Source organism: Apteryx mantelli, chromosome 1, assembly GCF_036417845.1.
Source record: "Apteryx mantelli isolate bAptMan1 chromosome 1, bAptMan1.hap1, whole genome shotgun sequence".
Taxonomy (NCBI): domain Eukaryota; kingdom Metazoa; phylum Chordata; class Aves; order Apterygiformes; family Apterygidae; genus Apteryx; species Apteryx mantelli.
This window is the reverse complement of record NC_089978.1, coordinates 221,317,352-221,341,777: the sequence shown is the minus strand read 5'-3', so window position 1 is coordinate 221,341,777 and position 24,426 is coordinate 221,317,352. Positions and strand designations below refer to the sequence as shown.

General features: G+C 55.0%; 1 protein-coding gene across 1 annotated transcript; it reads left to right on the top strand.

Moving 5' to 3' along the window:
- The first annotated feature begins 551 nt into the window (after positions 1-551).
- Positions 552-24,273, top strand: STRIP2 (striatin interacting protein 2). The gene is made up of 21 exons (XM_067289993.1): positions 552-698; positions 2,755-2,824; positions 3,458-3,532; positions 3,638-3,772; positions 4,041-4,161; positions 4,393-4,461; positions 4,818-4,924; positions 5,047-5,174; positions 5,538-5,750; positions 6,374-6,597; positions 7,926-7,991; positions 8,906-8,969; positions 11,641-11,712; positions 12,378-12,452; positions 13,145-13,242; positions 14,213-14,339; positions 16,871-16,971; positions 18,451-18,517; positions 21,289-21,393; positions 21,605-21,809; positions 23,776-24,273. The coding sequence occupies exons 1-21, from the start codon at positions 552-554 to the stop codon at positions 24,024-24,026; spliced, it is 2,520 nt and encodes an 839-aa protein (XP_067146094.1). The 3' UTR covers positions 24,027-24,273.
- Positions 24,274-24,426: the final 153 nt, after the last annotated feature.

Sequence of the window (24,426 nt, the reverse complement as noted above, 5' to 3'; positions counted from 1 at the left end):
ACCTTCCCGCTGGGAAAATACGTGGCGCTGGTGGGGACCAGCGTGCCGGGAGCTGAGGGGGAGAGTGGCAGGGTGCTCCCGGCACCACTAGGGGCACCCCCACACCCCTGGCACCCCCATTCCCTGCACCCCCGGGACACCCCAGCACCCCTAGGACACCCCACACACCCTCGGCACCCCCATTCCCTGCACCCCCGGGACACCCCATAACCCGCCATCCCTGTGCCCCTAGGGACACCCCAGCACCCCTAGGACACCCCACACCCCCCCCCAGGACCCCCATTCCCCGCACCCCAAGGACACCCCACCCCCCCGGCACCCCCATTCCCCGCACCCCCCCCCCTTGCACCCCAGCACCCAAGGGACACCCCTCCCCACCCCGAGGCTCCGCCCCCGGCGCCGCCCCAGCCCAATAGCGGCGCGGGGGTGTGTCCTACGGCCACGCCCCCGGAGGGCGGCGGGCCAATGGGAGCGGCGCGGGGGCGTGCCGGGGGCGGGGCGCGGGGTCTCGGCCCCCACGTGCTCGGCGGCGCTGCAGAGGGGCGCAGCGCATGGAGGCGGCGGGCGGCGCGGCCCCGGCCCCGGCCCCCGGCCGGGCGCGCCCCCCCCAGCCGCAACCCCAATCCCAATCCGAATCCCAACCGCAGCCGCAGCCCAAGGGCCGGGAGCTCTTCAGGAGCCAGCGGAAGGAGTCCGAGGTAAGGACCCCCCCCCCCGCGGGGCTTGTTCTGGCCGCTGCTCCGGGGGCCCGGCCGGGCTGGGGGGCGCCCGGCCCTGGGGGTCCTGCCGGGCCGGGGAGGGGGCGGTCTGCCCGCCCCGGGGTTGGGGTGGTCCCCCCCCCTCGATCCCCACCCCCCCTCGCGGGCGGCTCGGCTGCGGGCGCCCCGGGTCCCTGCGCCGCCGGGCTCCGGGGCACCGCTGTCACCGCCGCCGCCCTTGGCCCTTCTGCTGGGCCGCTGCCGCTGCTCTTCCCCCCCGCGGGTGGCAGGATCCCGGGGCGGAGACCGGGCAGCGGGACCGGGGTCGGGCCGCCGGGGTCGGGCAGGGACAGGAGGCGCCGGCGGCCGCTGGGAAGCCGCTGAGCGGCGCGGCCGGAGCGCGGATGCGCGGGAGCGTCCTGCCTCCCTGCGTCCCTGCATCCATCCCTGCGTCCCTGCATCCCTGCCGGGAGCTGCCACCCGCCGGGGGTGCTCACCCAACGGGCATCCCTGCTCCCCAGCCCGGCCGGCAGCCGCTGGACGTGCTCTCGCTCCTGCCGCGCTCCCGGTCCGCGGCTCCCGGCGCAGCGGGCAGAAGCCTCCGGCCGGCTCGGTCCAGCCGCGGAGCAGGGAGAAACTTCAGGTTTCTGAAGCGCCTGATGCTGCAGACGCAGCGTTTCGCTGGAAGCCGTGGCAGAGCCCGCCTGGATCCGCGGGGATAAGCAGGAGCGGGAATCTCCGCCACCGGCGCGCCGGGAAGGCCCTGCCGGCAGCGGGGTTTTCTTTCCCCTTTCGCTCCAAGAGCTGCAGCTCGGCCTCGCAGCGCGGCTTAGCGCTGCCCGCGCTGAGCCCAATTCCTCGGCGGCTTTAGCACTTCAAGGCTCAGCTTGGCCGCGAGCCGCCCGGCGCTCCCTGTTTCCAGGTTTTTCTGGGTTGGAGGGGCTGGTTTTTCTGCCGGATCCCTTCCCCGACCCGTTTCCTCGCAGTGGAGCAGGTGCCGCAGGGTGCAGGAAGGTGGGCAGGCAGCGATGGGGCGGGAGGCACAAATATCCCTTTTCCCAGCCCGGCCCCCGATGCGAATCCTCACCCGGGAGCAAATTCCCGGCCTCCGGAGGAGTCTCCCCCGCCTACGGCAGGCTCGCGTTTCGCCCTGGGATTAGGGACAAATACCTCGAGTGGTTCAAACCTAGGTGTAAGCCAGAAATACCGAAACTCCGCTTTCCACCCTCCTTTATCACACTTTAAAATAGCTGGTTGCGTTTTCCTGCGGAGCACCAGGGAGGAAGGCACAGCAGCTCCCGAAATTCCGGCTGTGCCTCCCCCAGTGGCCGTGCCGCTGCGGCGAGGAGCAGGTGCGCGAAGGGGTGTAAAATGCCTCTGGAGCCACCTCGAAGTGTCGGGGTTAGGGACAAATCAGGGGAAACGCTGGTTTTCGTATGCCCCCAGTTTTAGGCTTGATCCGGCGTCGGATGGGTCCGGGCCGGAGCCGCAAGCCCCCAGCTGTCGTGAATATTAATAATGACAATTTGCGTGGGTTCAGTCTGGCTGCCGAAACGGGATCCTGGGGCACCAAACAGCAAATTAAGGTTAATTTATTGCATTATTCCCTCTGGCTGCCCCCCGCGGGCCACGGCTCGGCTTGGCTCCGCCTGAAGCCCGTAGAAAAGCTTCGCGCTCCAGTTATCCGCTGGGATCGCCATGTTCCCGCCGGGTAGGGGTGTGTTTGCAGCCGAAGGGATTTTCCTGCACGTAGACTAAGATGTTGCCACGGAAAAGCCAAGGGACGGGTGACGCCACGGATGGCACGTGCAGATGCGTCAAGCCATCCCGGGGGAAAGCCGCCCGGGTCCGCTGCACACGGCAAATCCACTGGCTAGTCGGGTCCTGCACCGGCTTTCCCACGCTGCTCCCATGGCTGCTTTTATATGCTCTTTCCCGATTTGTGCTGTATTTTAAATAGCCCGTGCGGGCCCCGGGGAGCCGTGGCGGTGATGGAGACCAGCCAGGCGAGAGCTTCGGCCTCTCGGCACATGCTAACTGAGATCGCTCTCTGCAGGGCTCGGTGGACTGCCCCAACCTGGAGTTCGGGTACGGCGATGCCGACGGCTTCGCGGCGGAGCTATCAGGTACGGCGGCGGCTCCTGCGCCGCTCGGCTCTTCGCAGGGCGAGCTGTGCTGGGGAGGGAGCTCGAGCCCTCCTCCTCCTCCTCCTCCTCTTCCTCCAAAAAACCCCACGGGGGAGCGCGTGGCCTTTGCTCACTGCCTCTGCTCCGTAGCTGCCGGAGGGTCCCAAGAGGTTCCCGATGGACAGGCCACAGGGCTGCTCCTAGTTGTCTCCTCAGCGGCTCCGGGAGCCGGCCGGGCTGGAGAGCGCTTTCTCCAAGCAGGATCCTTCCAGCCCGGAGCTCTCCCGGCCGCTCTCACCCATGTCCACATCGGCAAGGCAGGACGGCTTTGGCTGCAGCCCCCGTCCATTCCGCTACCGCAGGCCCCGAAACATCCTAATCCATCGGCCTGAAATCAGGGCAGGTTTCGGCCGGCTGCTCCTGCGGTCCCTGCTGTTGCCGAATTTAGTAGCCATCTCCAGATACCACCGTGCCTGGTGGACCTGCGGAGGAGCTCCGGGACACGTGCTTGGTTTAGGGCTCATGTTTCCGTGGGCGAGGAGGGGTGTTTAATGAGGAATGGGCTGAGGAATTTGGCCGGGAAGAGGAGGGTGAAACCTCTCTTGGTGGCTGCTGACCTCCTTTCTCCGCCAGAGCTGTACAGCTACACCGAGGAGCCCGAGTTCATCACCAACCGCAGGTGCTTCGAAGAGGATTTTCGCACCCAAGGTAGCTGCCCCTTAACAACCCAACGCGCCCGGGTGGAAGCGCGGCCCCGGAGAGGGACGGGGGGGGGACGCGTGCACCCGGCTGGCTGTCACCTCGCCTTTCCAGTGCCGGGCAAGCGATGGCTGGAGCTGGAGGCGGCGCAGCAGAAGGCCTACGTGATGCGCCTGCTCGACGGGCTGGAGGTGGTCAACAGGGACAAGCGGCTGAGAGCGGCACGGGCCGTGCTCTACCTGGCGCAGGGTAATGGTCCGCCCCGGCCACTGCGCGGCGCTGGCGAGGGGCTAAATCCGTGCTGGGACCTGGGGCTGGACCGTGTCCTCCACCCCGAGTGCCGCCATGGACCTCCCCTGCGAGGAGGTTTTTGGAAGAGCCTCGTCTTGGGGTTTGGGGACCTTTTGGCCATGTCTCGAGGTGGAGGAAGGGGCGGCCGCTCGCCGGCTCACCCCTCGCTTTAAGGGTGGCTCTCCCCTAAGCGCTGCCTCCCTTTGGCTCTCCTGCCCCCCTCCAGGCATGTTCGGGGACTGCGACAACGAAGGCGACGTGCTGCACTGGTCTCGGCACAACAGCTTCCTCCTGTACCAGATGGGAACCTTCTCGGCCTTCCTGGAGCTCCTCAACATGGAGATCGAGTGAGAGGACCACCTCCACCTTCTCCTCCTCCTCCTCCTCCTCCTTCTCCTCCTCCCCATGCATTGCACGGCTGGAGGGCAAGGCGGGAGGAGGGTTTTGTAGCCGCGGCGCGGGCTTGGGCGCAGGGTTTTCGGCCACTGCAGCTGGGCCCTGCCGTGCTGCAGGCGCTGGTTTTGGCCGGGGTTATTTTTTTAGCGTCTGCAGTGGTGTTCCCGTCATCTTCCTTGCAGCAACAGCCAGGCCTGCAGCAGCGCCCTGAGGAAGCCGGCCATCTCCTTGGCCGACAGCACGGAGCTCAGGTAACCCCGTCTCGCCCGCCCTCGTCCGCTCCGCCTGCTTTGTGCTCGGTCTTCCAAGAAACCGGAGATCGGGAAGTGCAGTGAGATAACCGATACTTGCAGTTGCCCTCCCTCCTCCTCCTCCTCGGGGTGAACTGTGACACTGGGCCTTGGCGGGTGTCTGCAGCTGCCTGGCTTTTTAGGACAGTGGAGACCAGGTGCTTGCTATATGGAAAAAAACAGCTTCTTCCTTGCAAGCTTCCTCCCTTTCCGGTGCCCCTTAGCAATGGGGCAGGGCAGCGACGTCGGACGGAGTCTGTGGGGCAGGGACCCTTGGTCGGCAGCGTCACCTCTCGGCCCTGCCGCTGTCTTTGCAGGGTGCTGCTCAGTGTCATGTACCTGATGGTGGAGAACATCCGTGTGGAGCAGGAGCCCGACCCACTCGAGTGGAAAGCCTGCCGCGAGACCTTCAGGACGGAGCTGAGTGAGTCCCGTCGGTTATTACGCACCAACAAGTTCTCTGCGGTTGGAGAGGTCCAACGGGGAGACTTGGGGGATGGGGGGAACCGTTTTAAACCTGGTGTGTTCTGGCCCTTTCTCTCCTAGGTTTCCCTGTGCACACTGAAGAGCCGTTTGCGCTCTTGCTTTTTACCATGGTGACCAAGTTCTGCAGCGGACACGCTCCACACTTTCCCATGAAGAAGGTCCTGCTTCTGCTCTGGAAGGTGCTTCTGGTGGGTGCAACCTTTGCTCTTCCCAGAAACCAGTTATTTGGGGAACGGTGCTCTGTTCCGGGGCGATGCAGCCTGGGCGTTCTCCGCTGGTTAATCCAGCCCTGACGGGGTTACGTAGGATGGTACGAGAGGCTGACGCAGGGCAAACACTGTTGGGACTTCTGGGGCTAGAGGGGGCTGAGTCATGCAGAGGACATGGGATGGGGAACAAGTCTGGAGAGCGAGCCAGCGGCAAGGTTTCTTCATCTGCAGCTCTCCAGCTTGATGTCCTCAAGCTGATTTTCACCTGGAAAGCCGGCAGAGCCACGGTGTAGGCAGGATCTACGTTTCCTGCTCTCTCTCACCTCTCTTGTCGGTCCCTAGTTCACGCTGGGTGGATTCGAAGCCCTGCAGGCGATGAAGGTGAAGAAGCGGGAGGAGCTGGGCCTGCCGCCCCTGCCGGAGGACAGCATCCAGGTGGTGCGCAGCATGCGAGCGGCCTCGCCGCCCACCTACTCCATTGAGCTCATGGAGCAGCAGCAGCCGCAGCCGCAGCAGCAGCAGCAGCAGCAGAAGCGCGGCCACCGCAGCCGACGGGTAAGAGCGAGCAAGCCTGCCTGGCACGCAGCCCGGGAAGCTTCTCCGACGGGGATCGTTCCTTCAGATAGCCAGTGTGCGCTCAGGAGCGCGCTTCCCTTCCCACCCCGTACACACACGCACGTGCGTCTCCCGGATTAAAGAGGTTGCTGCACATCTGCCCTGGGATGCATTTGATTTGAAGGAAGCGAGAGGACAATCCTGACTTTACAGCCACCCTACGGCAAAGGGCTGGTAAGCGCCGAGGGCCAAACCGCTCGCAGCAAACTCGTCCTTTTTCTTAGCTCCACTGTTAGAGTTGCTGCTTTACGGTCGGAGGATGAAAAACGCCTCTTTTGCTAGGGCAGAGATGTCTGACAGCAACTCAGCTCAGACCGAAAATGGGAAAGAAGCCCTCTGTCACACTTCGTAGATGAATAAGCAGCAAAGTTAGAGGCAGAGGAGGTTGTTCTTTGTGCAGGCTCTGGTGGCAGCAGTTAGGAGGGAAGTCATCACCTGAGGAACGTTGTGGAGTTCGATCCTTCCAGGATGGAGAGGTCTGATCCGGGTGGCCGGGAGGGAAGTGGACTCCACGGATTCACTTGCATTTCTCCTTCCTCTCACACCTTCCTCTTCTGCTCCAGCCCCTCATGAAGCAAGACAGTTTGGATATCTACAACGAGAGAGATCCCTTCAAGAACGATGAAGCAGGAGTAGACGAAGAGGAAAACGATGATGTGGACAGCGGGATCGAGGGTGAACTGGACCTGATGGAGCGGGATGCTATTATCCCCATGATGCCAGCTCAGCGCACGCCTATTGAAAGGGTATCTTTCCCCAAAGGGCTCCCCTGGGCCCCCAAAGTCAGGTAAAGCCATCCGGTTTCGTTGTCATCCTCCCCCGTCCTGCCAGCTTCCCGTCCTGGAGTTCATTGTAGGCTGAATGTGAGTCCGCAGCAAGTGTGTTGGCTTCTGGCAACTTGAAGTGAAGTGGCTCCACTTCTTTTTTTTTCTTTTTCCTTAGTTAGTCTTTCCTGGACTGGGTTTGGCTGTGGTCTTCCCCACTCTTTACAAGTCAAGCGTGGCCAAGGTTGGCCAATAAGTGGAAGGAAGGGGCATTTTGGAAATGCCACGGCTATCGGGGAGGTGGATTGTCGTGGCTGGAGATCTGCGTGCGCCCGGGGCTGGCAGGAGGTTCAGCCTTCCCAGCCGGCACTGACGGGTCTTGGACGGGCAGGCTCCTGGATAAACCATCTCGGGAACTGTTTAATGAAATCACCTCTCGTTTATTGTGCAGGCCTCTTGCATTGCCAGACTAAGCCTTCTTGAGCGGCCTCGCTCCCAGCTGCGAAATTGGAGAGGATAGAGCAATTGGTGCCTTCCCTTTCTAAAACCAATCCTGCTATTTATGCTGTTGGGGAAGGTTACGAGAAGAGGGTGAAATGCTGTGCCCTCTTCCCTCAAATCAATGCAGGCTTTTTGCTATTGGCCTGGTGCCCAGATTTAATCCAGTCTCTTTTAAAATGCCAGAGCAAATATATTTTTTGACTTGGGAGCAGTGATAGGATTAAGTGTGTTCATCCAGAGCGCTCATAGCAGGGACACAGTAAGAAGCTGCTTCCCAAATGGGTCTCTGCACATGCGGTGCCATCATATTCCACATTAATGCTCTCAGCTTCTAAATCAAACGACTGTTACTTTTCTGGGCTGGAACCTGGAAATCCAGCTGGGTTCTTTGTGCCCCTTCGAGCCTTGGCTCGGGGTTCAGGTCCTGCTTGCTGTCCTGAAAGGCGCCCAAGGCAGACTAGACGTTAGCTTGCTCTCCCGTGGCGGTGTGCGCTCTTCGAGGCTACGGAGCTGGGATTTTTTTGTGCAGAGCGTGCAGATGCTGCTTGAAGATGCATGTCCTGGGAGCAGAGAAGCTGAATAAAAGGGTTCTGGCCATAGAGAACTGCTCTCTGTTTTATCTGCACTCTGAATTCCCTTGGAGTTTCATAGCAAATGCATACGGTTTTGGTTCACGTTGCTCCTGACCAACCGGAGCAATGGTTGGCTGCTATTAAGACCTCCAGTAATCGATCCTAGAAAGCTAAAAGGTTCTTGCCGGTCACGTACTGCTACCTTTCTGAGCAGTCGGTGTTCTGATATATATCTGTTTTTCTCCCTTCTTGTTTTTGTTTCTCTGCTACTCCATCAGACAGAAAGACATTGAGCATTTCCTGGAAGCGAGCAGGAACAAATTCATCGGATTCACGCTCGGACAGTAAGTGTCACCCGTGTAGGTCTGCCAAAGCCTGCCCCGCCGTGGCCAGCAGCGCGGTGTAACCGCAAGGAGGCAGCCCCGGAGCTGAGGTTTTCTCAGGCCGGACAGCCCAACACGCGCTTAGGACGATACGGAGCAGCGCTTGATCGAGCTGGGGCTGCAGCAGTGCACTCGGCGGTATAAAAACACGTCCTGGGAGCAGCTGGTCTCCAGAGACCCCTCTCTATTAAAAAAAACAGACCTAGCCTGGAAAAAGTGACCCCCGGCTCAAGCAAGAGACCAGTTTGATGAGGGAAGGAGTTGGGAGGACACGGTATCCACAGCAAATTACCCAGTTTGTGAATAAATCCAGCTGCGAGCGCAGCACCCTCCTGGCAGGGGTCTAGCAGGATATATTAGTTTTTAGGCGCAGCGCTGGGCTCAGGCGGGCTCCACGCTGCCGTCTCTTGCTCTCTGCTCCGCGAGGGTTGTCGGCTTGTGCGCCCGGCACGGCTCGTGCAGCGAGCCCACGGCTGGCTAGCGGTGGGGACACAGTGGCGGGCGCAGGTTTGCAGGCGTTCTGGCACTGGGCGTAGTGGGAGAGTCGCGATGGGGGAGCCGGCTAAGCACTGCTAGCTCCGTATGACGTCGAATAAAGGAAAGATGGGTATTTCAATATTTTGCTCCTCCAAATAACAGGATATTTCAGCTGAATGCTTCACCAGATGTTCCTCTTTTGTGTAAGCTTTGCTGGGGGGGGGGAGAGGGGAGTACGAGCAGCTCAGGCAAACACTCTCCGAGCTCCTGACCCATCTGCACTGTGCTCAGTAGGCTCCAGGCTTCCTCTTCTACCGTCTATTCCCAGTCTGAACAAAAGTGTTTAAACCCAGATCTCCTTCCTTCTCCTTGTACTTACCTTCTCCCTTCCCCTGCAGAGACACGGAAACCCTGATAGGGTTGCCCCGGCCTATCCATGAAAGCGTGAAGACGCTCAAGCAGGTAAGACGGTGGCCCTGGGGGGGCTGCACGCGGGTGAGCCAGCCCCGAAAGCCTTGCTGAGAGGCGTTTGCTTGTCTCGCCGCGCACCTCGCTGAGCTCCTTCGCTTCTTGGCGCTCAGCGGCCGCCTCTGCGGCGGGCTCAGACCCGTAGCGCCTTCGTGGAGGTGGGGAAACCTTTGGCCGAGGTCACCAGGGCCCCAGAGGGATTGCAGGGCATGCCCTCATCAAGCCTCATAGGCACGAGCTTATGAGAAGTGGCAAGTCACTCAAGCGCGTGCTCTCGGCCCACAGCAAACGTGAAATGTTCCAGTTGTTTTCAATGATGTTTTTGATCTGAGCTCCTGTTCTCTTGGCCTTGGGAAGGCAATTTGATAAATCTAGTCAAGACGTGAGCAGCTTTAGAGGTTCCGGATACCCACCCATGACCGCTACACCGTTCCCCACGGTGAGAATTGCTTCCTTGCCTCTGTCCTGTTCTGCGCAGAAGCCCTGGAGAATTGTCCTTGCACTTGCTGCTCAGCCATGTGTGGCTTTACACGGCTCCCACCGTCTTCTGGTTGGGGGGAAGCGATGACGAAGAACAAGAGGACTAAATGCTTCCCAGCTACCATCTCTGAACCAGCCTTAGGTGTCGCGGCTAAATCTGCTCTTGGCCCGGGGCCTCTGGACCTAAGATCACGAAAATATATGATTCCTGTTCCTCTTGATGCATAGGTCAGCGTCAGGCCCTCTGAGCGGAGGCTCAGCATCCTTTGCGAAGTGGTGTCTGCTAGGGTCGTGCACGTGGATGAATCTTGCGACCTCTCTCCATCTCGTCGTCTTCTTCCTGATCAGGAAGTCTGTAGCAGAAACCCACTACAACATCACCCGTGTTGGGCCGCCCGCTGATCCTGACCCATCAGCTCTTGGCTGACCCGTTACCCGTTCCCAGGCAGAGCTCTGCACATCCCAGCTGCTCTCTCACGTGAAGGGCAGCTCCCCTCCTCGCCGTCCCGTTGTGTCCTTCCTAAAGAGCCTGCATCCACCCCTGGTAGCACTCTGGCCATGTGAGTTTTCCCCGCCACGTCTCCGTGATCCCCATGAGATCATAGCTCTGTAGCAGCACGCAGGCTTGTAACGCCTCCTGTTTGATCCTCATGCTGGGTGCATTAGTGTTGGGCACTTCCAAGAGCCATCCTGGCGCGCTGGCTTCCTAGAAAGGGCTGAGAGCTTTCCCCATAACGTGCTCCCGTAGGTGCTTCCTTATTTACAGGCATACGCTTGGAGCGATTCCACTCCAGACCCGTTTTGTTGCTCAAGAGGTCCCTTCTGCTCACACCACCCCAGCCACCTGCTGCATCCTCACTTGATCGCTGGTCTCTTTTTCCCACCCCTGTCATTCCTAGTCGAACGCCCTCCTTACCAGGTTAGCCAGCCTATTGGCAAAGATACTTTTGCCCTGTTTTGTCAGGTGGATCCCATCTCTGCCAAGCAGCGGTTGTTCCTTGAAGATAGTCCCATCGTCGTAGAAATGAAAAACCTGCTCTTGACACCAGCTGCACAAACAGTTGCTGACCCACAGGATCTGTTCAATCCTCTTCAGGCCTTTCCTCCTCACCAGCAGGGTTGAGGAGACACCACCTGGGTCCCCATGCTCTTGGCCATCGCCCCTAGAGCCACGTAGTCATGTTTGATACTTTCCAGGTGTCCCTGGGCAGGATCGCTGGTGCCCACATGGAAGAGCAGCAGGGGTAATAGACCAAGGGCTGGACAAGCCTTGGCAGCCTCTCCGCAACATCCCGGATCCAAGCCCCCCACAAGCAGCATGCATCCTTGGAGGGCAGGTCAGGGGGCAGAGCGGGGCCTCCAGCCCCCACAGCAGGGAGTCTCCCACTGCGGACACTTGCCACATCCTCTGGGAGCTCCTGGGGGACTGAGGCTCAGCTGGCGCAGAGGCTCCATTTGACCATGGTCCCAGCTCCTCGACTTCTACAAGAGGTACCTATCCTGAAGTCGCAAGTCTTCCAGTGGAGCAGGAGACCTCCTCCTGGGGCCGGAAGTCACCTGCTCACAGCCTTCGCCATCATGGGAGTTTCCACTTTCTGACCCGACAGGCACCAAATCTACAGTTGGAAGTCGTCCAGGAGCTGTAGCGTCGGGGTCCAGGAGCTGCAATGTCTCAGGGAATTGCTGGTCAATCTCCTTCTCTTCCTCCCCATGCTGCATGCTCTGCTGACCTCCTCCCGCAGCTCCTTGACTCAGCGGCTCAGCTCCTCAACCACCTCGCACCTCCCACAGGCGAGAAGCCCATCAACCCCATCCTCAGCACGAGCCCGAGCGCTCCTTGGGAAGGTGCAGAGCTGCGGCCTCATCCCGGAGCACCGTCTGGGCAAAGCCCTGATGCTGCAGGGACAGTTGCTCCAATAGCTGCCGGGCACCGTGCCCTGTGGCACGTCACCACCACAGCTGAGGCTGCGTATGCTATATGTATAATATGTGAGGCACTTCGGGGACAGAGGGATGTCCCATACAGAGATGAATTCTCCATTTATCTGCTCTGACCTAACTCAGATACTATTGCTCTTGCTAAGCATGTGGGTGGGGGAAAAACAATCAGCAAATGTTGTCATTGCTCAGTGTGTTCATCTTTCGGTTGTCATCTTACTCTGCCTTTATTTGTGTATTTTGCCAGCACAAGTACGTTTCCATCTCAGATGTACAGATCAAGAACGAGGAAGAGCTGGAGAAGTGCCCTATGTCACTGGTAAGAAGTTGCTGCTCCCCATGGCTAGATGGAAGTGTGGAGGGAGGACGGTGGAAGCAGCAGCTTCTGAGCAGCGTCACTGTAGCGTGGTCATCCCACCCCAATGACCTGGATGCTCTGCCAGCATCTAGCTAGGGCCTCAGTGAGTGGAGATGGCCTAAGAGGAGAAAACTTGTGGCTCTCCGGAAATCCGTCAGGAAGTAGAGCTTATGACTTGCGTATCATAAAATAGGCTGGCTGCTCCGTGTGTCGAAACTGTGAGGCGTTATAATAGTCAAATGCTGACCAGCAACAGCGATAAATCTCGGAGTGAAATGCTGGTCCTCGTCCCAGGGGGCCAGGACTCGCAGTAGAGCACTGTGCGCTGCGCCACGTGCTTGAGGCTGGCTGCTGGTTGGTATGGAGGATTTCCAAGGTGTTATAGAAATCCGTAAGTTCCCTGTGATCCTTAGGATGCGCCTTGGATACTCCTTGCTCTAAAGCAACACCATTTCCAGATCAAGGGTACCTGCCAGAATAGCAGTGGAGAAAGGCCCAGCAGCTTCCTGCGGTGGTGGCTATGGCCATCGCTGAGTCCTCAAGTTGGGTTTTATGCAGGCGACCGACGTGTCTCACGTGGACTGGAGGTACCTTTTCCCCTTGTTTCTAACGCTTCTCTGCGCTAGGGGGAAGAGGAAGTCCAAGAAACACCTTGTGAGATCTTGTATCGAGCGATGTTATACAACCTCCCCCAGTATATGGTAAGGCTGTGTTTCCGAAAAGTAAAAAAAAGAGTTTTTTTTTTTTTTTATGATGGAATGGTGGCAGTGCCCTCTGGCCGCTGGGGTGCTGGAGGATCCCAGTAGCTGGAGCCAGTCAGGGTTGGCGCCTTGCGATCCCTTGAGCCGTGGGAGCTGTGGTATCTACTGACAAGTTGTTGCACTTTGGTGCAGGCACCTTCACGCCTGACCTGAAGAAGCAGCCTACAAACTCCACTGGTCCGTGGAGCCTTCGTCCCTGCTGCTGAGATTAATTTTGAGTTACGATATTGTGTTGATCTCAGAGGGTGACAACTTGCTGGGCCAGGAGCCAAACTAAATTATCTTCTTGCTTTATGTGCTTCAGCAAACAACGTGGTAATACCCTTAGGTCTCTACCAACCTGGTACGCACTGAACAGGCATTGGAACTGTGGGAAGTCTGCAAGTTATTCCCAGAGCCAACCTGCCTTCCCTGCAGGGAGGTCACCTGCAGCTTCCCTGTGGCCCCCAAGTGATTTCCTGGAGCCATATAGTGTGTGTCCTGAAATGTCTACCACCATGAGTGGAACTCGGGCTGATGAGACCCTATGGGCTTGAGGGTTCAGTGGGTGAAGCAAAGGGAAGGCTTTCCCTTTCCTGGGATCTTTGGCTCGCATCGCCCAGGCCTGCACTGAGGCTCCTCTCCCTCTGCAGATAGCGTTGCTGAAGATCCTCCTTGCGGCAGCTCCCACCTCCAAAGCCAAGACTGACTCCATCAACATCCTGGCAGACGTGTTGCCCGAGGAGATGCCGTAAGTTCATCTGCCGGCCAGCTGTTCCCGCGGCAGCATAAAAAAAATCTCTTGCCTCATGGGGATAGCTGGGGTTTGCAGATAAGTTCGGGGGGTTCCGGGTTTGGGGAATCGCGCTTTGGATATTTGCAAACTACCGCTGCTGCCGGGATGGAGGGTGAAAGCTGTAGAAACGAATGCCGCTTTTTAAGAAGCGTAACAACTCCAGTGCTCTGGGCAGCCCCGAGCCTCGTCGATTTGGCCCAGCCTCGGACACCCAGCAGAGGCTTGGAGAGTGCTCTCCTGGGTCCCAAGCACAGACCATGGAAGAAGAGGCTGTCCATGGCCATGTGAACCAGGGAGTAATGAGGCAAGCTTTAACATTTGGCAGCAGACTTTCTCTCCCGGGGGGGGGGGGTCTTTCTTCTAAGCACGGGCAGCGCCTGTCCGTGGAAAGTGGGGTTTCTGTGCGGGGATGTTCGCAGGAGGCACCGAAGGGAGCTGCTCCCCCAGCTAACAGCACAGCGCACGGTAAAGCCTTGGGAATTAACGGCGCTTAGAATAAAAATGCTGTGTACAGAGAAGTATTTTAGATTCCAGATGTTCTGAATTTTTTAAATGCTTTTGGAAATAAAATGACCCTTTAATACATGCTAACGGTTGCAGGGGGGAAAGGAGCTGGCTGTTTTTCTTTCCAGAATTGAAACAAATCGTAAATATATGTGAGCATCTGGTAGGTCCCGGTCATGCCGCTCTCCAGGCTTGGCAGAGGGTGGCCTGCGTTCTCCTAAACTGGAAAGGGGGGTGATGGGAACAGGCGTCCCAAGGAGATGCGAGGGTCCCCTGCCCCGCTCCAGCTGTTTCTGCTTTCTAGCAGAGAAACCCTTTTCTGTAGCACCCGTTCGGATGACTACAACCACAGCATCCCCCACCGGCGGTCCTCCTTGCTCCCATCCCCATTACGCTGTTGCCTTCTTTCCCTCCAAACCAGCATCACTGTTCTCCAGAGCATGAAGCTGGGGATCGACGTGAACAGGCACAAGGAGATTATCGTGAAGAGCATCTCCGCCTCGCTGCTGCTGCTCCTGAAGCACCTCAAGCTGAACCACATCTACCAGGTGAGCGCTGAGAGCGAGGTGACCGCCAACGAAGGGGCTCGTCAAGCAGACGTGTCCCCGAGGATAGTCCCTCTCTTAAAAGACCTCTCCAGTAAATCACTCTAGCAGAAGCTGCAGGCGGGTTTTCCATAGGGATGCGATTTTTTTTTTTTTTTTAATCCCGTTACTCGTGCCGGGATAACCTGCCTGCAATACATCTTTGCGTGTGTTTTGACAGGATCCCTTCCACCCACGTGGCAGTAGCCTTCAGCTTCCTGGAGCATTCCCGCTGCGCCTGACCAGGGGTGCACAGGCTGAAATCTCCGAGCTAAGCATGAGCACAAGCCTCCCTGGCACACCGGGGAAGGGGATGGGGTTAGACCAGACCCTTGTTTTGCTCTGCCCAGGCTCCGGTTACAGGTAGCAGGGCTGGATGGGACCTCGAGAGGTCATCTAATCCGTTCCTCTGTTCTGAGGCAGGATCAAATTCCTAGGGCTCCTGTTTCAAGAGAGCCTACGTGTCCGTGTCCTCGATGCGGCTTGACTTTTCGCCTGCATAACACCAGCTGAGCTGTAAGCCCCGTGAAGGGCTTTGCGCGGTGTAGAGTGACTGACAGCCCCTCCTTGGGCTATGCCCTGGGCCTGTTCTCAGCCCACCCCGCGAGTCCCGCAGTCGGGGGGGAGGGGTTGTTGTTTGGTTGGTTTTTAGAGGTTCCAGCACGGTGCAAATCCAGCTGCGTTGTGAAGCCCACTGATATTTATGTGATTAAAAAAACCCAAATCCATTCATTGGCTTGGGTAAAATGGATAAAATCCATTTTACAGTCCTACATTTGCTCTGGGCCCCCCCCCCCACCACCATGTCCCTTCACCGATTTGCATTCGTTCATTTTTCTTGCTTCAGCCCCAAAACTGAGTCCTCTGGTTCTTTCCTCCCTGTTGCGGGAGGCCTCTTGCAATCTGGCGCTTAGTCTGGAGAATTTTTTTTTTTTTCTTTTTTTCTGATTCTGCTTTTGGGGGTTGATTTTTTTTTGGAGTGAGTCGCGAGAGCTTCTTCTGCGCCAGTCTCTAGAAGTCAGCGGCCTCCCCGCAGACCGGCTCGGGGGGGCTGAGCTGCCCCTGCCAGGGAAGCAAAAGGAGGAAACGGAGACCAGCGTGGCCGGCGCAGGGCTTTGCTAGGAGTCACCCCTCCGGTACCCAGCTGCCACGTCGGTCTAGCGGTAACCGCGCGGGGTTGGCCAACGTGAGCTTGAGTTATCCTTGAGGTGAGGATCCTTCCCCTCTCGCCGTCTGTCCGAGCGGGCCGAGCCCGGCACTTGGCTGGAGCCCAGCAGAGGCTGGGAACAGGCATGGGAAAGGCAGCAGGGAGCAAAAGACGTGAGCAGAAAGCCCGTAAACCAACAGGGATCGTGCTCGTTCGGTTGTGTTGGGGTTCGGTATTCCTTACGTCGCCCCTCTGAGCCAACGGAGAAATGCTATCGAATTACTGCAGCTCTCCGAGCTGCCGCGCGTCGCTGGCACGGCAGGAGCCGCGTGGGCAAGCTCGCAGCCGGCTGCAGGAGCAGGGTGAGCAGCCGAGCTCGACCGGTCAGGGAAGAGCTGGTGGAGCCAGGGAGCTTGCCGGCGGATCCGAGCCCTGTCGGTGGGGAGCTGGAAGTGCCTGGCTCCTGCTTCGGGATTGCTCTGAAGCCCCCTCCCAGGCAGCCCACTTTCCCTCTGCGCTTTGCTAAATAGGGGCAGGAAAAGGAGGTTTCCATCAGGACCGTGGTTGGTAATGATTCTACACAAAACGCTAGCTACTCTGCAAAGAAGTGAGAGCACCCTGGATCCCGGGCGGAGGGTTTTGCACTCACAAATAACGGCGGCGGCGTGCTCTCGATGCCTTCCTGAGCGCTGAGAGCCTGCGCCGTGCCGAGCTGCGCGGAGCAGCTACGAGCTGTTTCTTCTTGCAGCAGTCGATGCTGACCGCAGGTTAGCGAGAAGCACGGATCGCCCGGGCTGCGCAGGCAGGACGTTGCTGCTATTTATATCCCGCTCCTTAGAGGATAGCAGCGATTCCTTGCATTATGCAAACATACATACCCAGGCCACTTAGTGTTTAGAGAGGGAGAGAAATTAAATGCATGTATGAAGGCAAGGGTACTTTTTTCAGCTGATTTGAAAACACCCTGGAGTTAGCACGGGGCAGCAATAGGCAATTACTGTGCTTTCTCACAGAATAGCTGCACCTCCACCTTCCCCATCCTTACGCACGTGCTTTTTTGCCCCAGATTTTCTCTCGAAAAGCTACTGTGCAGTCATTAGGTGCAGCTATCCTTAAACTACTGCCATCAGGTTCGTACGGCCACTCCATGGCAAACCATTTTCCAAAGGGTGGGAGCTGCTGTATGCGATGCATGCCGTATACCGCAGACTGATTCAAGGTGCAAGCGGGAGACGGTCTGCGAGGTGGCGAGAGCAAACCGTCAAGACTGCGTTGCTTTCGAACGGCAAGGGCACTCCATTCGCAGTCGTTCTAGCTAACGGTGACGCCTTTCACTTCTCTCCCTCAGTTTGAGTATGTGTCCCAGCATTTGGTGTTTGCCAACTGCATCCCGCTGATCCTGAAGTTCTTCAACCAAAACATCATGTCTTATATCGCTGCCAAAAACAGGTACAGCCACTGCTTGCGAAGAAAGACGATTAACCAGGGAGGCTTTGCATACGAGGAAACCTAACAGGCAAATACGCAGCGGGACCGAGTGACCTTTGGTGGCTAGCGCAGCTCGAAGGCAGTGCGTTCTGCACTACGCGAATGCGCTAGAGGAGAATAAACCCTTTCTGGTTGATGAGGAAGACTAGGTGGGTGGGTTTCAGTCTCTCAGAGGACTCCTAAAACACATGCCCAGCTTGCTGGCAATGGTTTTGCTTTTCATCACTACCTGGACTCCTGCAAGGTGGTCCGCTGTCCCCAGGCTCCTGCGGGCCACAGCCTGGAAACAGCTAGACTAGGTAGAGTCCTCTAGGCCTTTTCCACTTTTTATAGCTGTGACTCAGCTTTCCTGGCCTGTTTGGGCTTTAAATAGTTGTCACTGCCTTTTACTTCTGCTAAACTGAGAAAGGCCTTTCTCCTGGACGCAAGCTGGCTCGCTCAGGGCTATTCAGGCTCTATCTGCGTGGTGCCACCAGCTCGAGGGTTGTGGTGGACGGGAGCCAGCGAGGAGCATCCGTTCTTGTGGTCAGACAAGCCCTTCCCGTGCCAAATGCCTTAAATGAAGCATTTACAAGATCTCTTGATCTCGGGTCTTTATTCCGAATTCCTTCTGACTCGGTGGTAGTTGCCATGAGCCAGTTTAGGGCTCGGAGGCTGGAGTGAAAGGCAAATAAGTGGGAACACAAGAAGTGAAGCTGTATGATCGTGTGCGCTCTTCATTTCAGGTTAAGTGCATATCTCAGGGCATGCAGAGCATCAGTGCATGTGCGTGTCTGTGTACAAATATATATGTGTGTGTGTGTGTGTGTGTGTGTGTGTGTGTATATATATGTATATATATTTCTTATTGGCTGCTTTTATAAAGGCAATCGGTCTGGAGGGCTTGGAAAGGCCTGATGCCCTCCTTGTGAATTTTCTTGATGGTAACACTTTGTCAGATGTCTCCTTCTGAACCTATGAGCCTTTTTTTTTTTTTTTTTTTTTTTTCCTTTTCATATGTGTATAAATAAGTAATCTGTCATGTCTTAATGGACCCAAATCCTTCGAGTCCTTACTAATGCACTCAGGATGTGCTTCCGAGCCAAGAGGAACCGGCACGTTCCCTTACGCCGAGACGCGAGGCGGTTCTGCGGCTGGAAGCTGCCTGTGTTACTGTAAATGCAAGAGGCAGGCACATCCGCACGGCACCCGCTACGGAGCGGTTCACGTGCCGCACGGGGGGGGGGGGGGGGTCACTCACTTGAAATGGGATTTCTGGCCGCGCAAACCACTTACGGCGCGAGGCATTTCTGCCCTGGCTGCCTGGTGGCGCTGTAATTCCGAGTCCGTGCACAGGGAATGACGATATTGCAGATTGCTGGTGATAATGAGATTATTTAAAAAAAGCTGCTTTAATACTGGCCTCTTTCTTAATGAGTCCCTTTCTCCTGTCTTCCACAGTATCTCCGTCCTGGATTATCCCTATTGCACAGTGCACGATTTGCCCGAGCTCACTGCGGAAAGCCTGGTAAGCAGACTAGAAAGCGTCCTTGTAACCGGTATTGCTGTATGCAAGAGGGTGAGGAAGGATTTTTATTTTCTTTCTTCTGTCCTCTTCTCCTATACCCCCAGCCATTCCGAAATCAGACTTTTTTTTCCTCCAGATTTTGAAGTGCCACCCATCGCTGGTCTGGTTCATTAGCAGTCACGGCGAGGTGGGGGAGGAGGGACTTCTGTTTTTGTGTCCCCTATAAAAAGCTGGTTCGAGGGGGGGGGGGTGTTCCCCTTCACTTTTCCAGACTCGAGAGACTGCTTTTTAAAAGGATTTGTCTGGAGGCTATCGCCTCCCAGGTTTTCATTCATCTGAGCACTCACATTTTGTAAGATGCTGGCAGATTATGGAGCAAAATGAACCAAATCCCTACGGAGCTTAGCCTAAGCGTTAGGCAGACTGGGCAGTGCAATGGGCCATGCAAATCCATGGGTTACGGAGGAGACGTAATGCCGGCAGGTTCATAACTGCAATGCTTCAGAGGGAATTTGCAGAGCGGTTTGGACTTGGACCGTGATGGTCTTCCGACCCAGTGCTCCGAACGGGCATGAGCATTTGTGTTAACGGGGCCTGGGATCAGAGGGAAGGGAGAGCGCAGCATTGCTGGCACTGCTAAATGAAGAAGGAATTGTTTACAGGGAACCTGACCAAAGCCACTCCTGGCAAGGGAGATCTCATGTCGCCTGGCTGCTAAAATCTTAAGCGTGCGCAGTTCTCCTTAGCTTAGTAAGGGTTAAAATCATTAAAATAAGATGAAGGAAGTTCTTTAGGTCCTATGGGCCAAAGCTGCTCCTGAATCCCTCTAGGGAGCTGCGACAGTAAAACTGATTTTATTGGATTTGTGGCCACGGCACTTCAGATGCGGCCCGGCGATGCAAAGTCCTACCCTGCCCGAAGTCGATTACGCCAGATCGAATTTGTATGAAAAACCGCAGCGGAGCGCGTGCTGGCAGGGGTGGTGTCACCCGTCCACCCAGCGCCGGCGCGCTCCCTTGGTCCCTCCCCACCGTCCTACCACGCGCCCCTACGCCAACGCTCCTTGCCTCCTCTTCCATGTCTGCTCCGGGTGATCGCTCCTGGGTATCGGCTTCAAGCCCGCGTTTTGAACCCGTCCCTGCGGCCACCGCCAAATGCAGGGGACTCCTGCTCGTCCGGCCTCACCGAGCAGCATCCTGGCCCGATGGGGACATCTAGCGACACGTCCCTGCGCGCTCGCTCGGCCCCCATGGCTCTGGAGGCTGATGAAAACGTATCCCTTAAAGCAATTCCGGGAACGCATGGTTTTCTCTTGGTTTTCAATGAACGGCCTATTTGTCCGCTAGCAAATAAGAAACCACCAGTCCAAAAACTTCATTAGAAAACATGCAGAAACCTACTTGAATGTTACCGTGTGTCCCCATCTTTGGGAGGATACTCTTGAAGGTAAAGACCTGAAAGGTCCCTCAAGAAAAATGGGATGTCTGGCTGAAATAAAAGTAAACCTTAATATTTTCTTCTTGAAAATCCTTATCTCTAAATGATGGGCCACATCAAATTTGAAACTGGGCTGCTGTTAGGGAGGGCTCTGGGAGGAAAGCTAGTCCTGGTTTTGGGGTTTTTTTATATTAGGTAGGTAGCGTATCCGAGATGATCCTAAACTCCCCTCTCCTGACCTCTTTTGTGCCATGGAGTGACACTTGGTCATCTTCCTACTTAACCAAGTTCTAGTTTTCATTTTCCTTTTTCTAGTTATATTGCGTGGCTCAACATCCAAAAAACGCCGCGCGGTGCACTCCCCCAAAAAATGCGGTGTCTGTTTAGCAGAAATTATATTTTGATATCAGGAGATACAGATATCTCCTGATGTTTTGGCGATAAGTGTTTGTGTGCGCATTTGTTTTTCCTCAGCCAATGTTTTATGCAGTGAGTTTTAGCTTATTTATTTATTTCCACCTTGATGCAGCGATTTGAAAGGACTAGCATCACAGTCCATTTCTTGGTTGATACGATGGCCGGGCGGAATATAGGAGAGAGTACGTGTTTACATTTTAATTCCCTGGGAAACAAAGAATAGCTCAGCAGCGGCAGTGCCGGGTGCCGGACCCTTTGGCTGCTGGGCAACTGCCTCTTCCACAAGGTGCAAATCAGGAGCCAAGAGCAGCCCGATGGCAAAGATGAATCCGCCTGTGAAGGACACTGGTATTAGTTTATCCAGCTGGGAAAGGGTCGTGGCGGCGCGCAGGAGCCCTCCCGGCACAGCCATAGCCTCTGCAGGTGGAAAAGTGCATCTGCCCAGAATTAAATGAATCTACTAGCAGAAAGCGCTTTCTCGTTGGCCTATAAAAATTATACGTGCGCTAGCGTTTTTACTGGCTTACAATTCTCTAAGCGGTGGTGATTGCTCGGCTGTAGTTTGGGCTCTGAATGTGAACGATGAATATAAATCTACCGCAATATACATTTCCCATGACGGCATAATGTAATTTATCTTGGATCTTACTCGGGACCTAAGCGTAAATTAAAGTGCTGGCTTCGCCTGAGTTTTTCAGAAGGGTTTTTCCCAGAATCTGTCAGCTTGTCAACAGCATGATTGATAACCCAAGTGAGGAAGGAACGGTGCTACTCACTCTCCATCTGAAATAAGTCTTGTACAGATGCTACTGTCAAAGAGTAAAAATTAGGCCTTTTTTGCAAAAGGCGAGCTCCGCGGCGGTGCCTTTGCCTGCTGCAGTCAGGGTTATGCTCTTCCTCCCCGTCTCCGCTTGCAGGAAGCTGGCGACAACAACCAGTTCTGCTGGAGAAACCTCTTCTCCTGCATTAACTTGCTGAGGATCCTCAACAAGCTGACCAAGTGGAAACACTCCAGGACGATGGTAAGGCAAAGCAACGGCATCAGCGATACTTATGCCGAGGGCCCTCCACCCCCCTGCTGCAGTTTTTGGCTATGTTGAACACCCCTAAGGGCTCTGGGTTTGTACCGTGCATGCACCAGGCGTCGGTGCCCGAGGCCTTCCGGACGCACAGACAGTATTTGTGTTGACTTGTTTTGACACGTCATCTTGGTTTGCGTTCGCCTGTTAACAGATGCTGGTAGTCTTTAAGTCGGCCCCAATACTGAAGCGGGCGCTGAAGGTGAAGCAGGCCATGATGCAGTTGTATGTCCTAAAGCTGCTGAAAATCCAGACCAAATACCTGGGGCGCCAGTGGAGAAAGAGCAACATGAAGACCATGTCTGCCATCTACCAGAAAGTGCGGCACCGCATGAACGATGACTGGGCTTACGGCAATGGTGAGTATTACCAAGGAGGATCCTTTCTGCGCTCAAAGCAGAAATCAGCGTGCGGGGTTTTTGATATCTTTTGATATCTTCTATCTGAAGACCCATTAGGATCCCGTAAGCTTGTTTTGGTCAGCACTGGCCATTTTTTCAGAAGCCGTAAGGCATCATTCAGCACCATCAGGAGGGAACAAATTGATTTCACGAGAGCTGGATAGAATCAGCTCAAAATAAAACAGTCAGCTTGGGTCTCCAAGACAAGGCTTTCCATCAAGACCAGCCCATGCCTGCAGAGCATCTCCTTCAAACTTGCTGTTTTGGTGTGTAAAAGCTGTAAGCGCGGTACTATCTATCTGCGGTACCGATCATGTTAGCCACCGAGCAGCTAAACGCTTCTTGTGTCCGTGCCAAACATATGTGCTTAGGGACTGCCGTTGAGTGAAAATCCGACGAGGAGCTCGGCGGATACAGCCCAGCAGTGCAGATATCGGCCTCCGTAGGCTGAAACACAGACCAGATGTGCCAGTCCATTCAAACAGCTTTTCTGTATTCTGAAGCTCTGTTTCCAAAAGGATGTCATGAGGTTTCTGACGTTTTTTCATGTATTAATCAACGGGCTGCATCAGACCACATACTTTTATTCTCTTGTAAATAGGCCCATTTGCTGCAACAACTGCCCTAAGGTCGTGCCCTTAGGTCACAAAGAGAAAGTATTTAAATATCTTTTCGCCTTAATAACTTGGTCCTGAAATTTTGCACTGCATGTGTCTTTTTTTTAATGAGAATTAAGTAGAAAAATTGGGTAGCACTACAATTTCAAAAGAAAACAGGACAAGGCATAAAAGCCTAACATCTCTCCTTTTCGAAAAGGGAGAAAGGCCTGATAAATATTTTAGGATGTTTCACTTCAATTGTAAAGATTTATTTATTTTTTTTAAGACTTAGATGCTTTTGAGAGACGCGATATTGCTATTACCCTGATCCAGAAGAATCAAAACCTAGCCTCAGTATTTCTAATTTCACCATAGGGCTAGTGGAGTTGCCCAAATGACCAAAGAGCACGAAGGTTAGAAGATGGGCAGTAGCAGGTTGCTTTCTTTTACACTGATTTTTACCCCGTCGCTGCCTTTCTCAGCATGCTGATCGCTCCTCGAGGGATTAAACGCAGTAGCAGGGCTTCTTCATGCCACGAATGGTACAGAGCTCTGGGATACTGGCTGCCTTGGGTAACTTGAACCATTTGGATGCCACATGCTCCAAAACAGCAGAACACCTGAGCTCACCATTTTGGACCTTCTCCTCTCCTGAGAACTGCTGAGATTTTTCCAATGATTTTATGGAATCTTTCTGGAGCAAATTACTATTTCATATAGCTACAGAGTTCATAAAGACCAAGTTTCAAAATGCTGATTTTTTTGAAAAATGTTGCATGTTTAAATAATAAGATTAAAATATCTTGGCTATTACAGCCAATTCAACATCCTTTACAGCTTTTTAACATCCTTCACAGTTAAATTTACCTAAAATTTAAGAATCTTTGTTTTCAGTAGATTATGGTAATCTTGCCAGGTTTTAACTATATGCATTAAACTAACTGTTCTTTATCTCTGTCTCAGACATTTGTGGAAATTTGCAGTAAAAGTGGTGGAGTCATTCTGAAAAAAGCATGAGCTTAGTAATTGTACAGATTCCTTAATGCACGCTGAAAAGCAGAAGTAATTGCATTTCTATAGGAAGCTTTCTGGCATTGCTTAATTTACAAGTGATGTTTACATATTTAAATATCTTAAATTAAAATGCATGCAAAATGGGATCTGGCTGGGAATCATAATTAGGAATAACTGACTGGCTAATACCCTGGTCAATTCAGGCATGTGATTGCTGTAAACTCTTCATCCTCTTGTTCTGCTAAAACCTTATCAGAATTACGCTTTCACATTACTGCGTGTGTCTGGGTTCTGTTTCTTCTTAAACGCAGACATTGATGCAAGACCCTGGGATTTCCAAGCCGAGGAATGCACCCTAAGAGCCAACATCGAGGCCTTCAATAGCCGAAGATACGACAAGCCGCAAGACTCGGAATTTGCGCCGGTGGACAACTGCTTACAGAGCGTGCTGGGACAGCGGCTGGAGCTCCCGGAGGACTTCCACTACTCCTACGAACTGTGGCTGGAGAGGGAGGTGTTTTCCCAGCCCATTCGCTGGGAAGAGCTGCTACATTATCAGTGAAAGCGGCACATCAAGCTGAACCGAATCCCCGCCTCCATAGCGATGTAAGGTGCTGAGGAAAGGAAGACTGTTTTGGACCTGGGTGTTCTTAAGTACAGCTGGAAGAAAAAGACAAACTTTCTAACGAGAGAATGAGCCTCTTTTTATCCATCCAGACACCCCTGAGTATGCAACTGCACATCTTTCTGGAGATCTTTCCTTTCCTTTGACTTCTTGGAGGCCATGCAATATATACGGATCTGCACGTGGCAGCCACAGACCAGCTTCTAATGCTGTATTAGAGGCAATCTTGAGAGGCCTTTGAGCTCACCTGGTTTTCGCTCCACGTTTACACCAGTGCACGAAAGATCAGAACCTGGGCCTGCTGTTTAGCTCTGTTCAAGCATGTTAAGTGTGTTTT

Coding starts and splice junctions, on each gene's coding strand:
- STRIP2 (XM_067289993.1), top strand. CDS start 552: ATGGAGGCGGCGGGCGGCGCGGCCCCGGCCCCGGCCCCCGGCCGGGCG. Junction 14,340..16,870: donor AGCTGAACCACATCTACCAG/GTGAGCGCTGAG, acceptor TCTCTCCCTCAG/TTTGAGTATGTGTCCCAGCA. Junction 21,810..23,775: donor TGACTGGGCTTACGGCAATG/GTGAGTATTACC, acceptor TCTTAAACGCAG/ACATTGATGCAAGACCCTGG.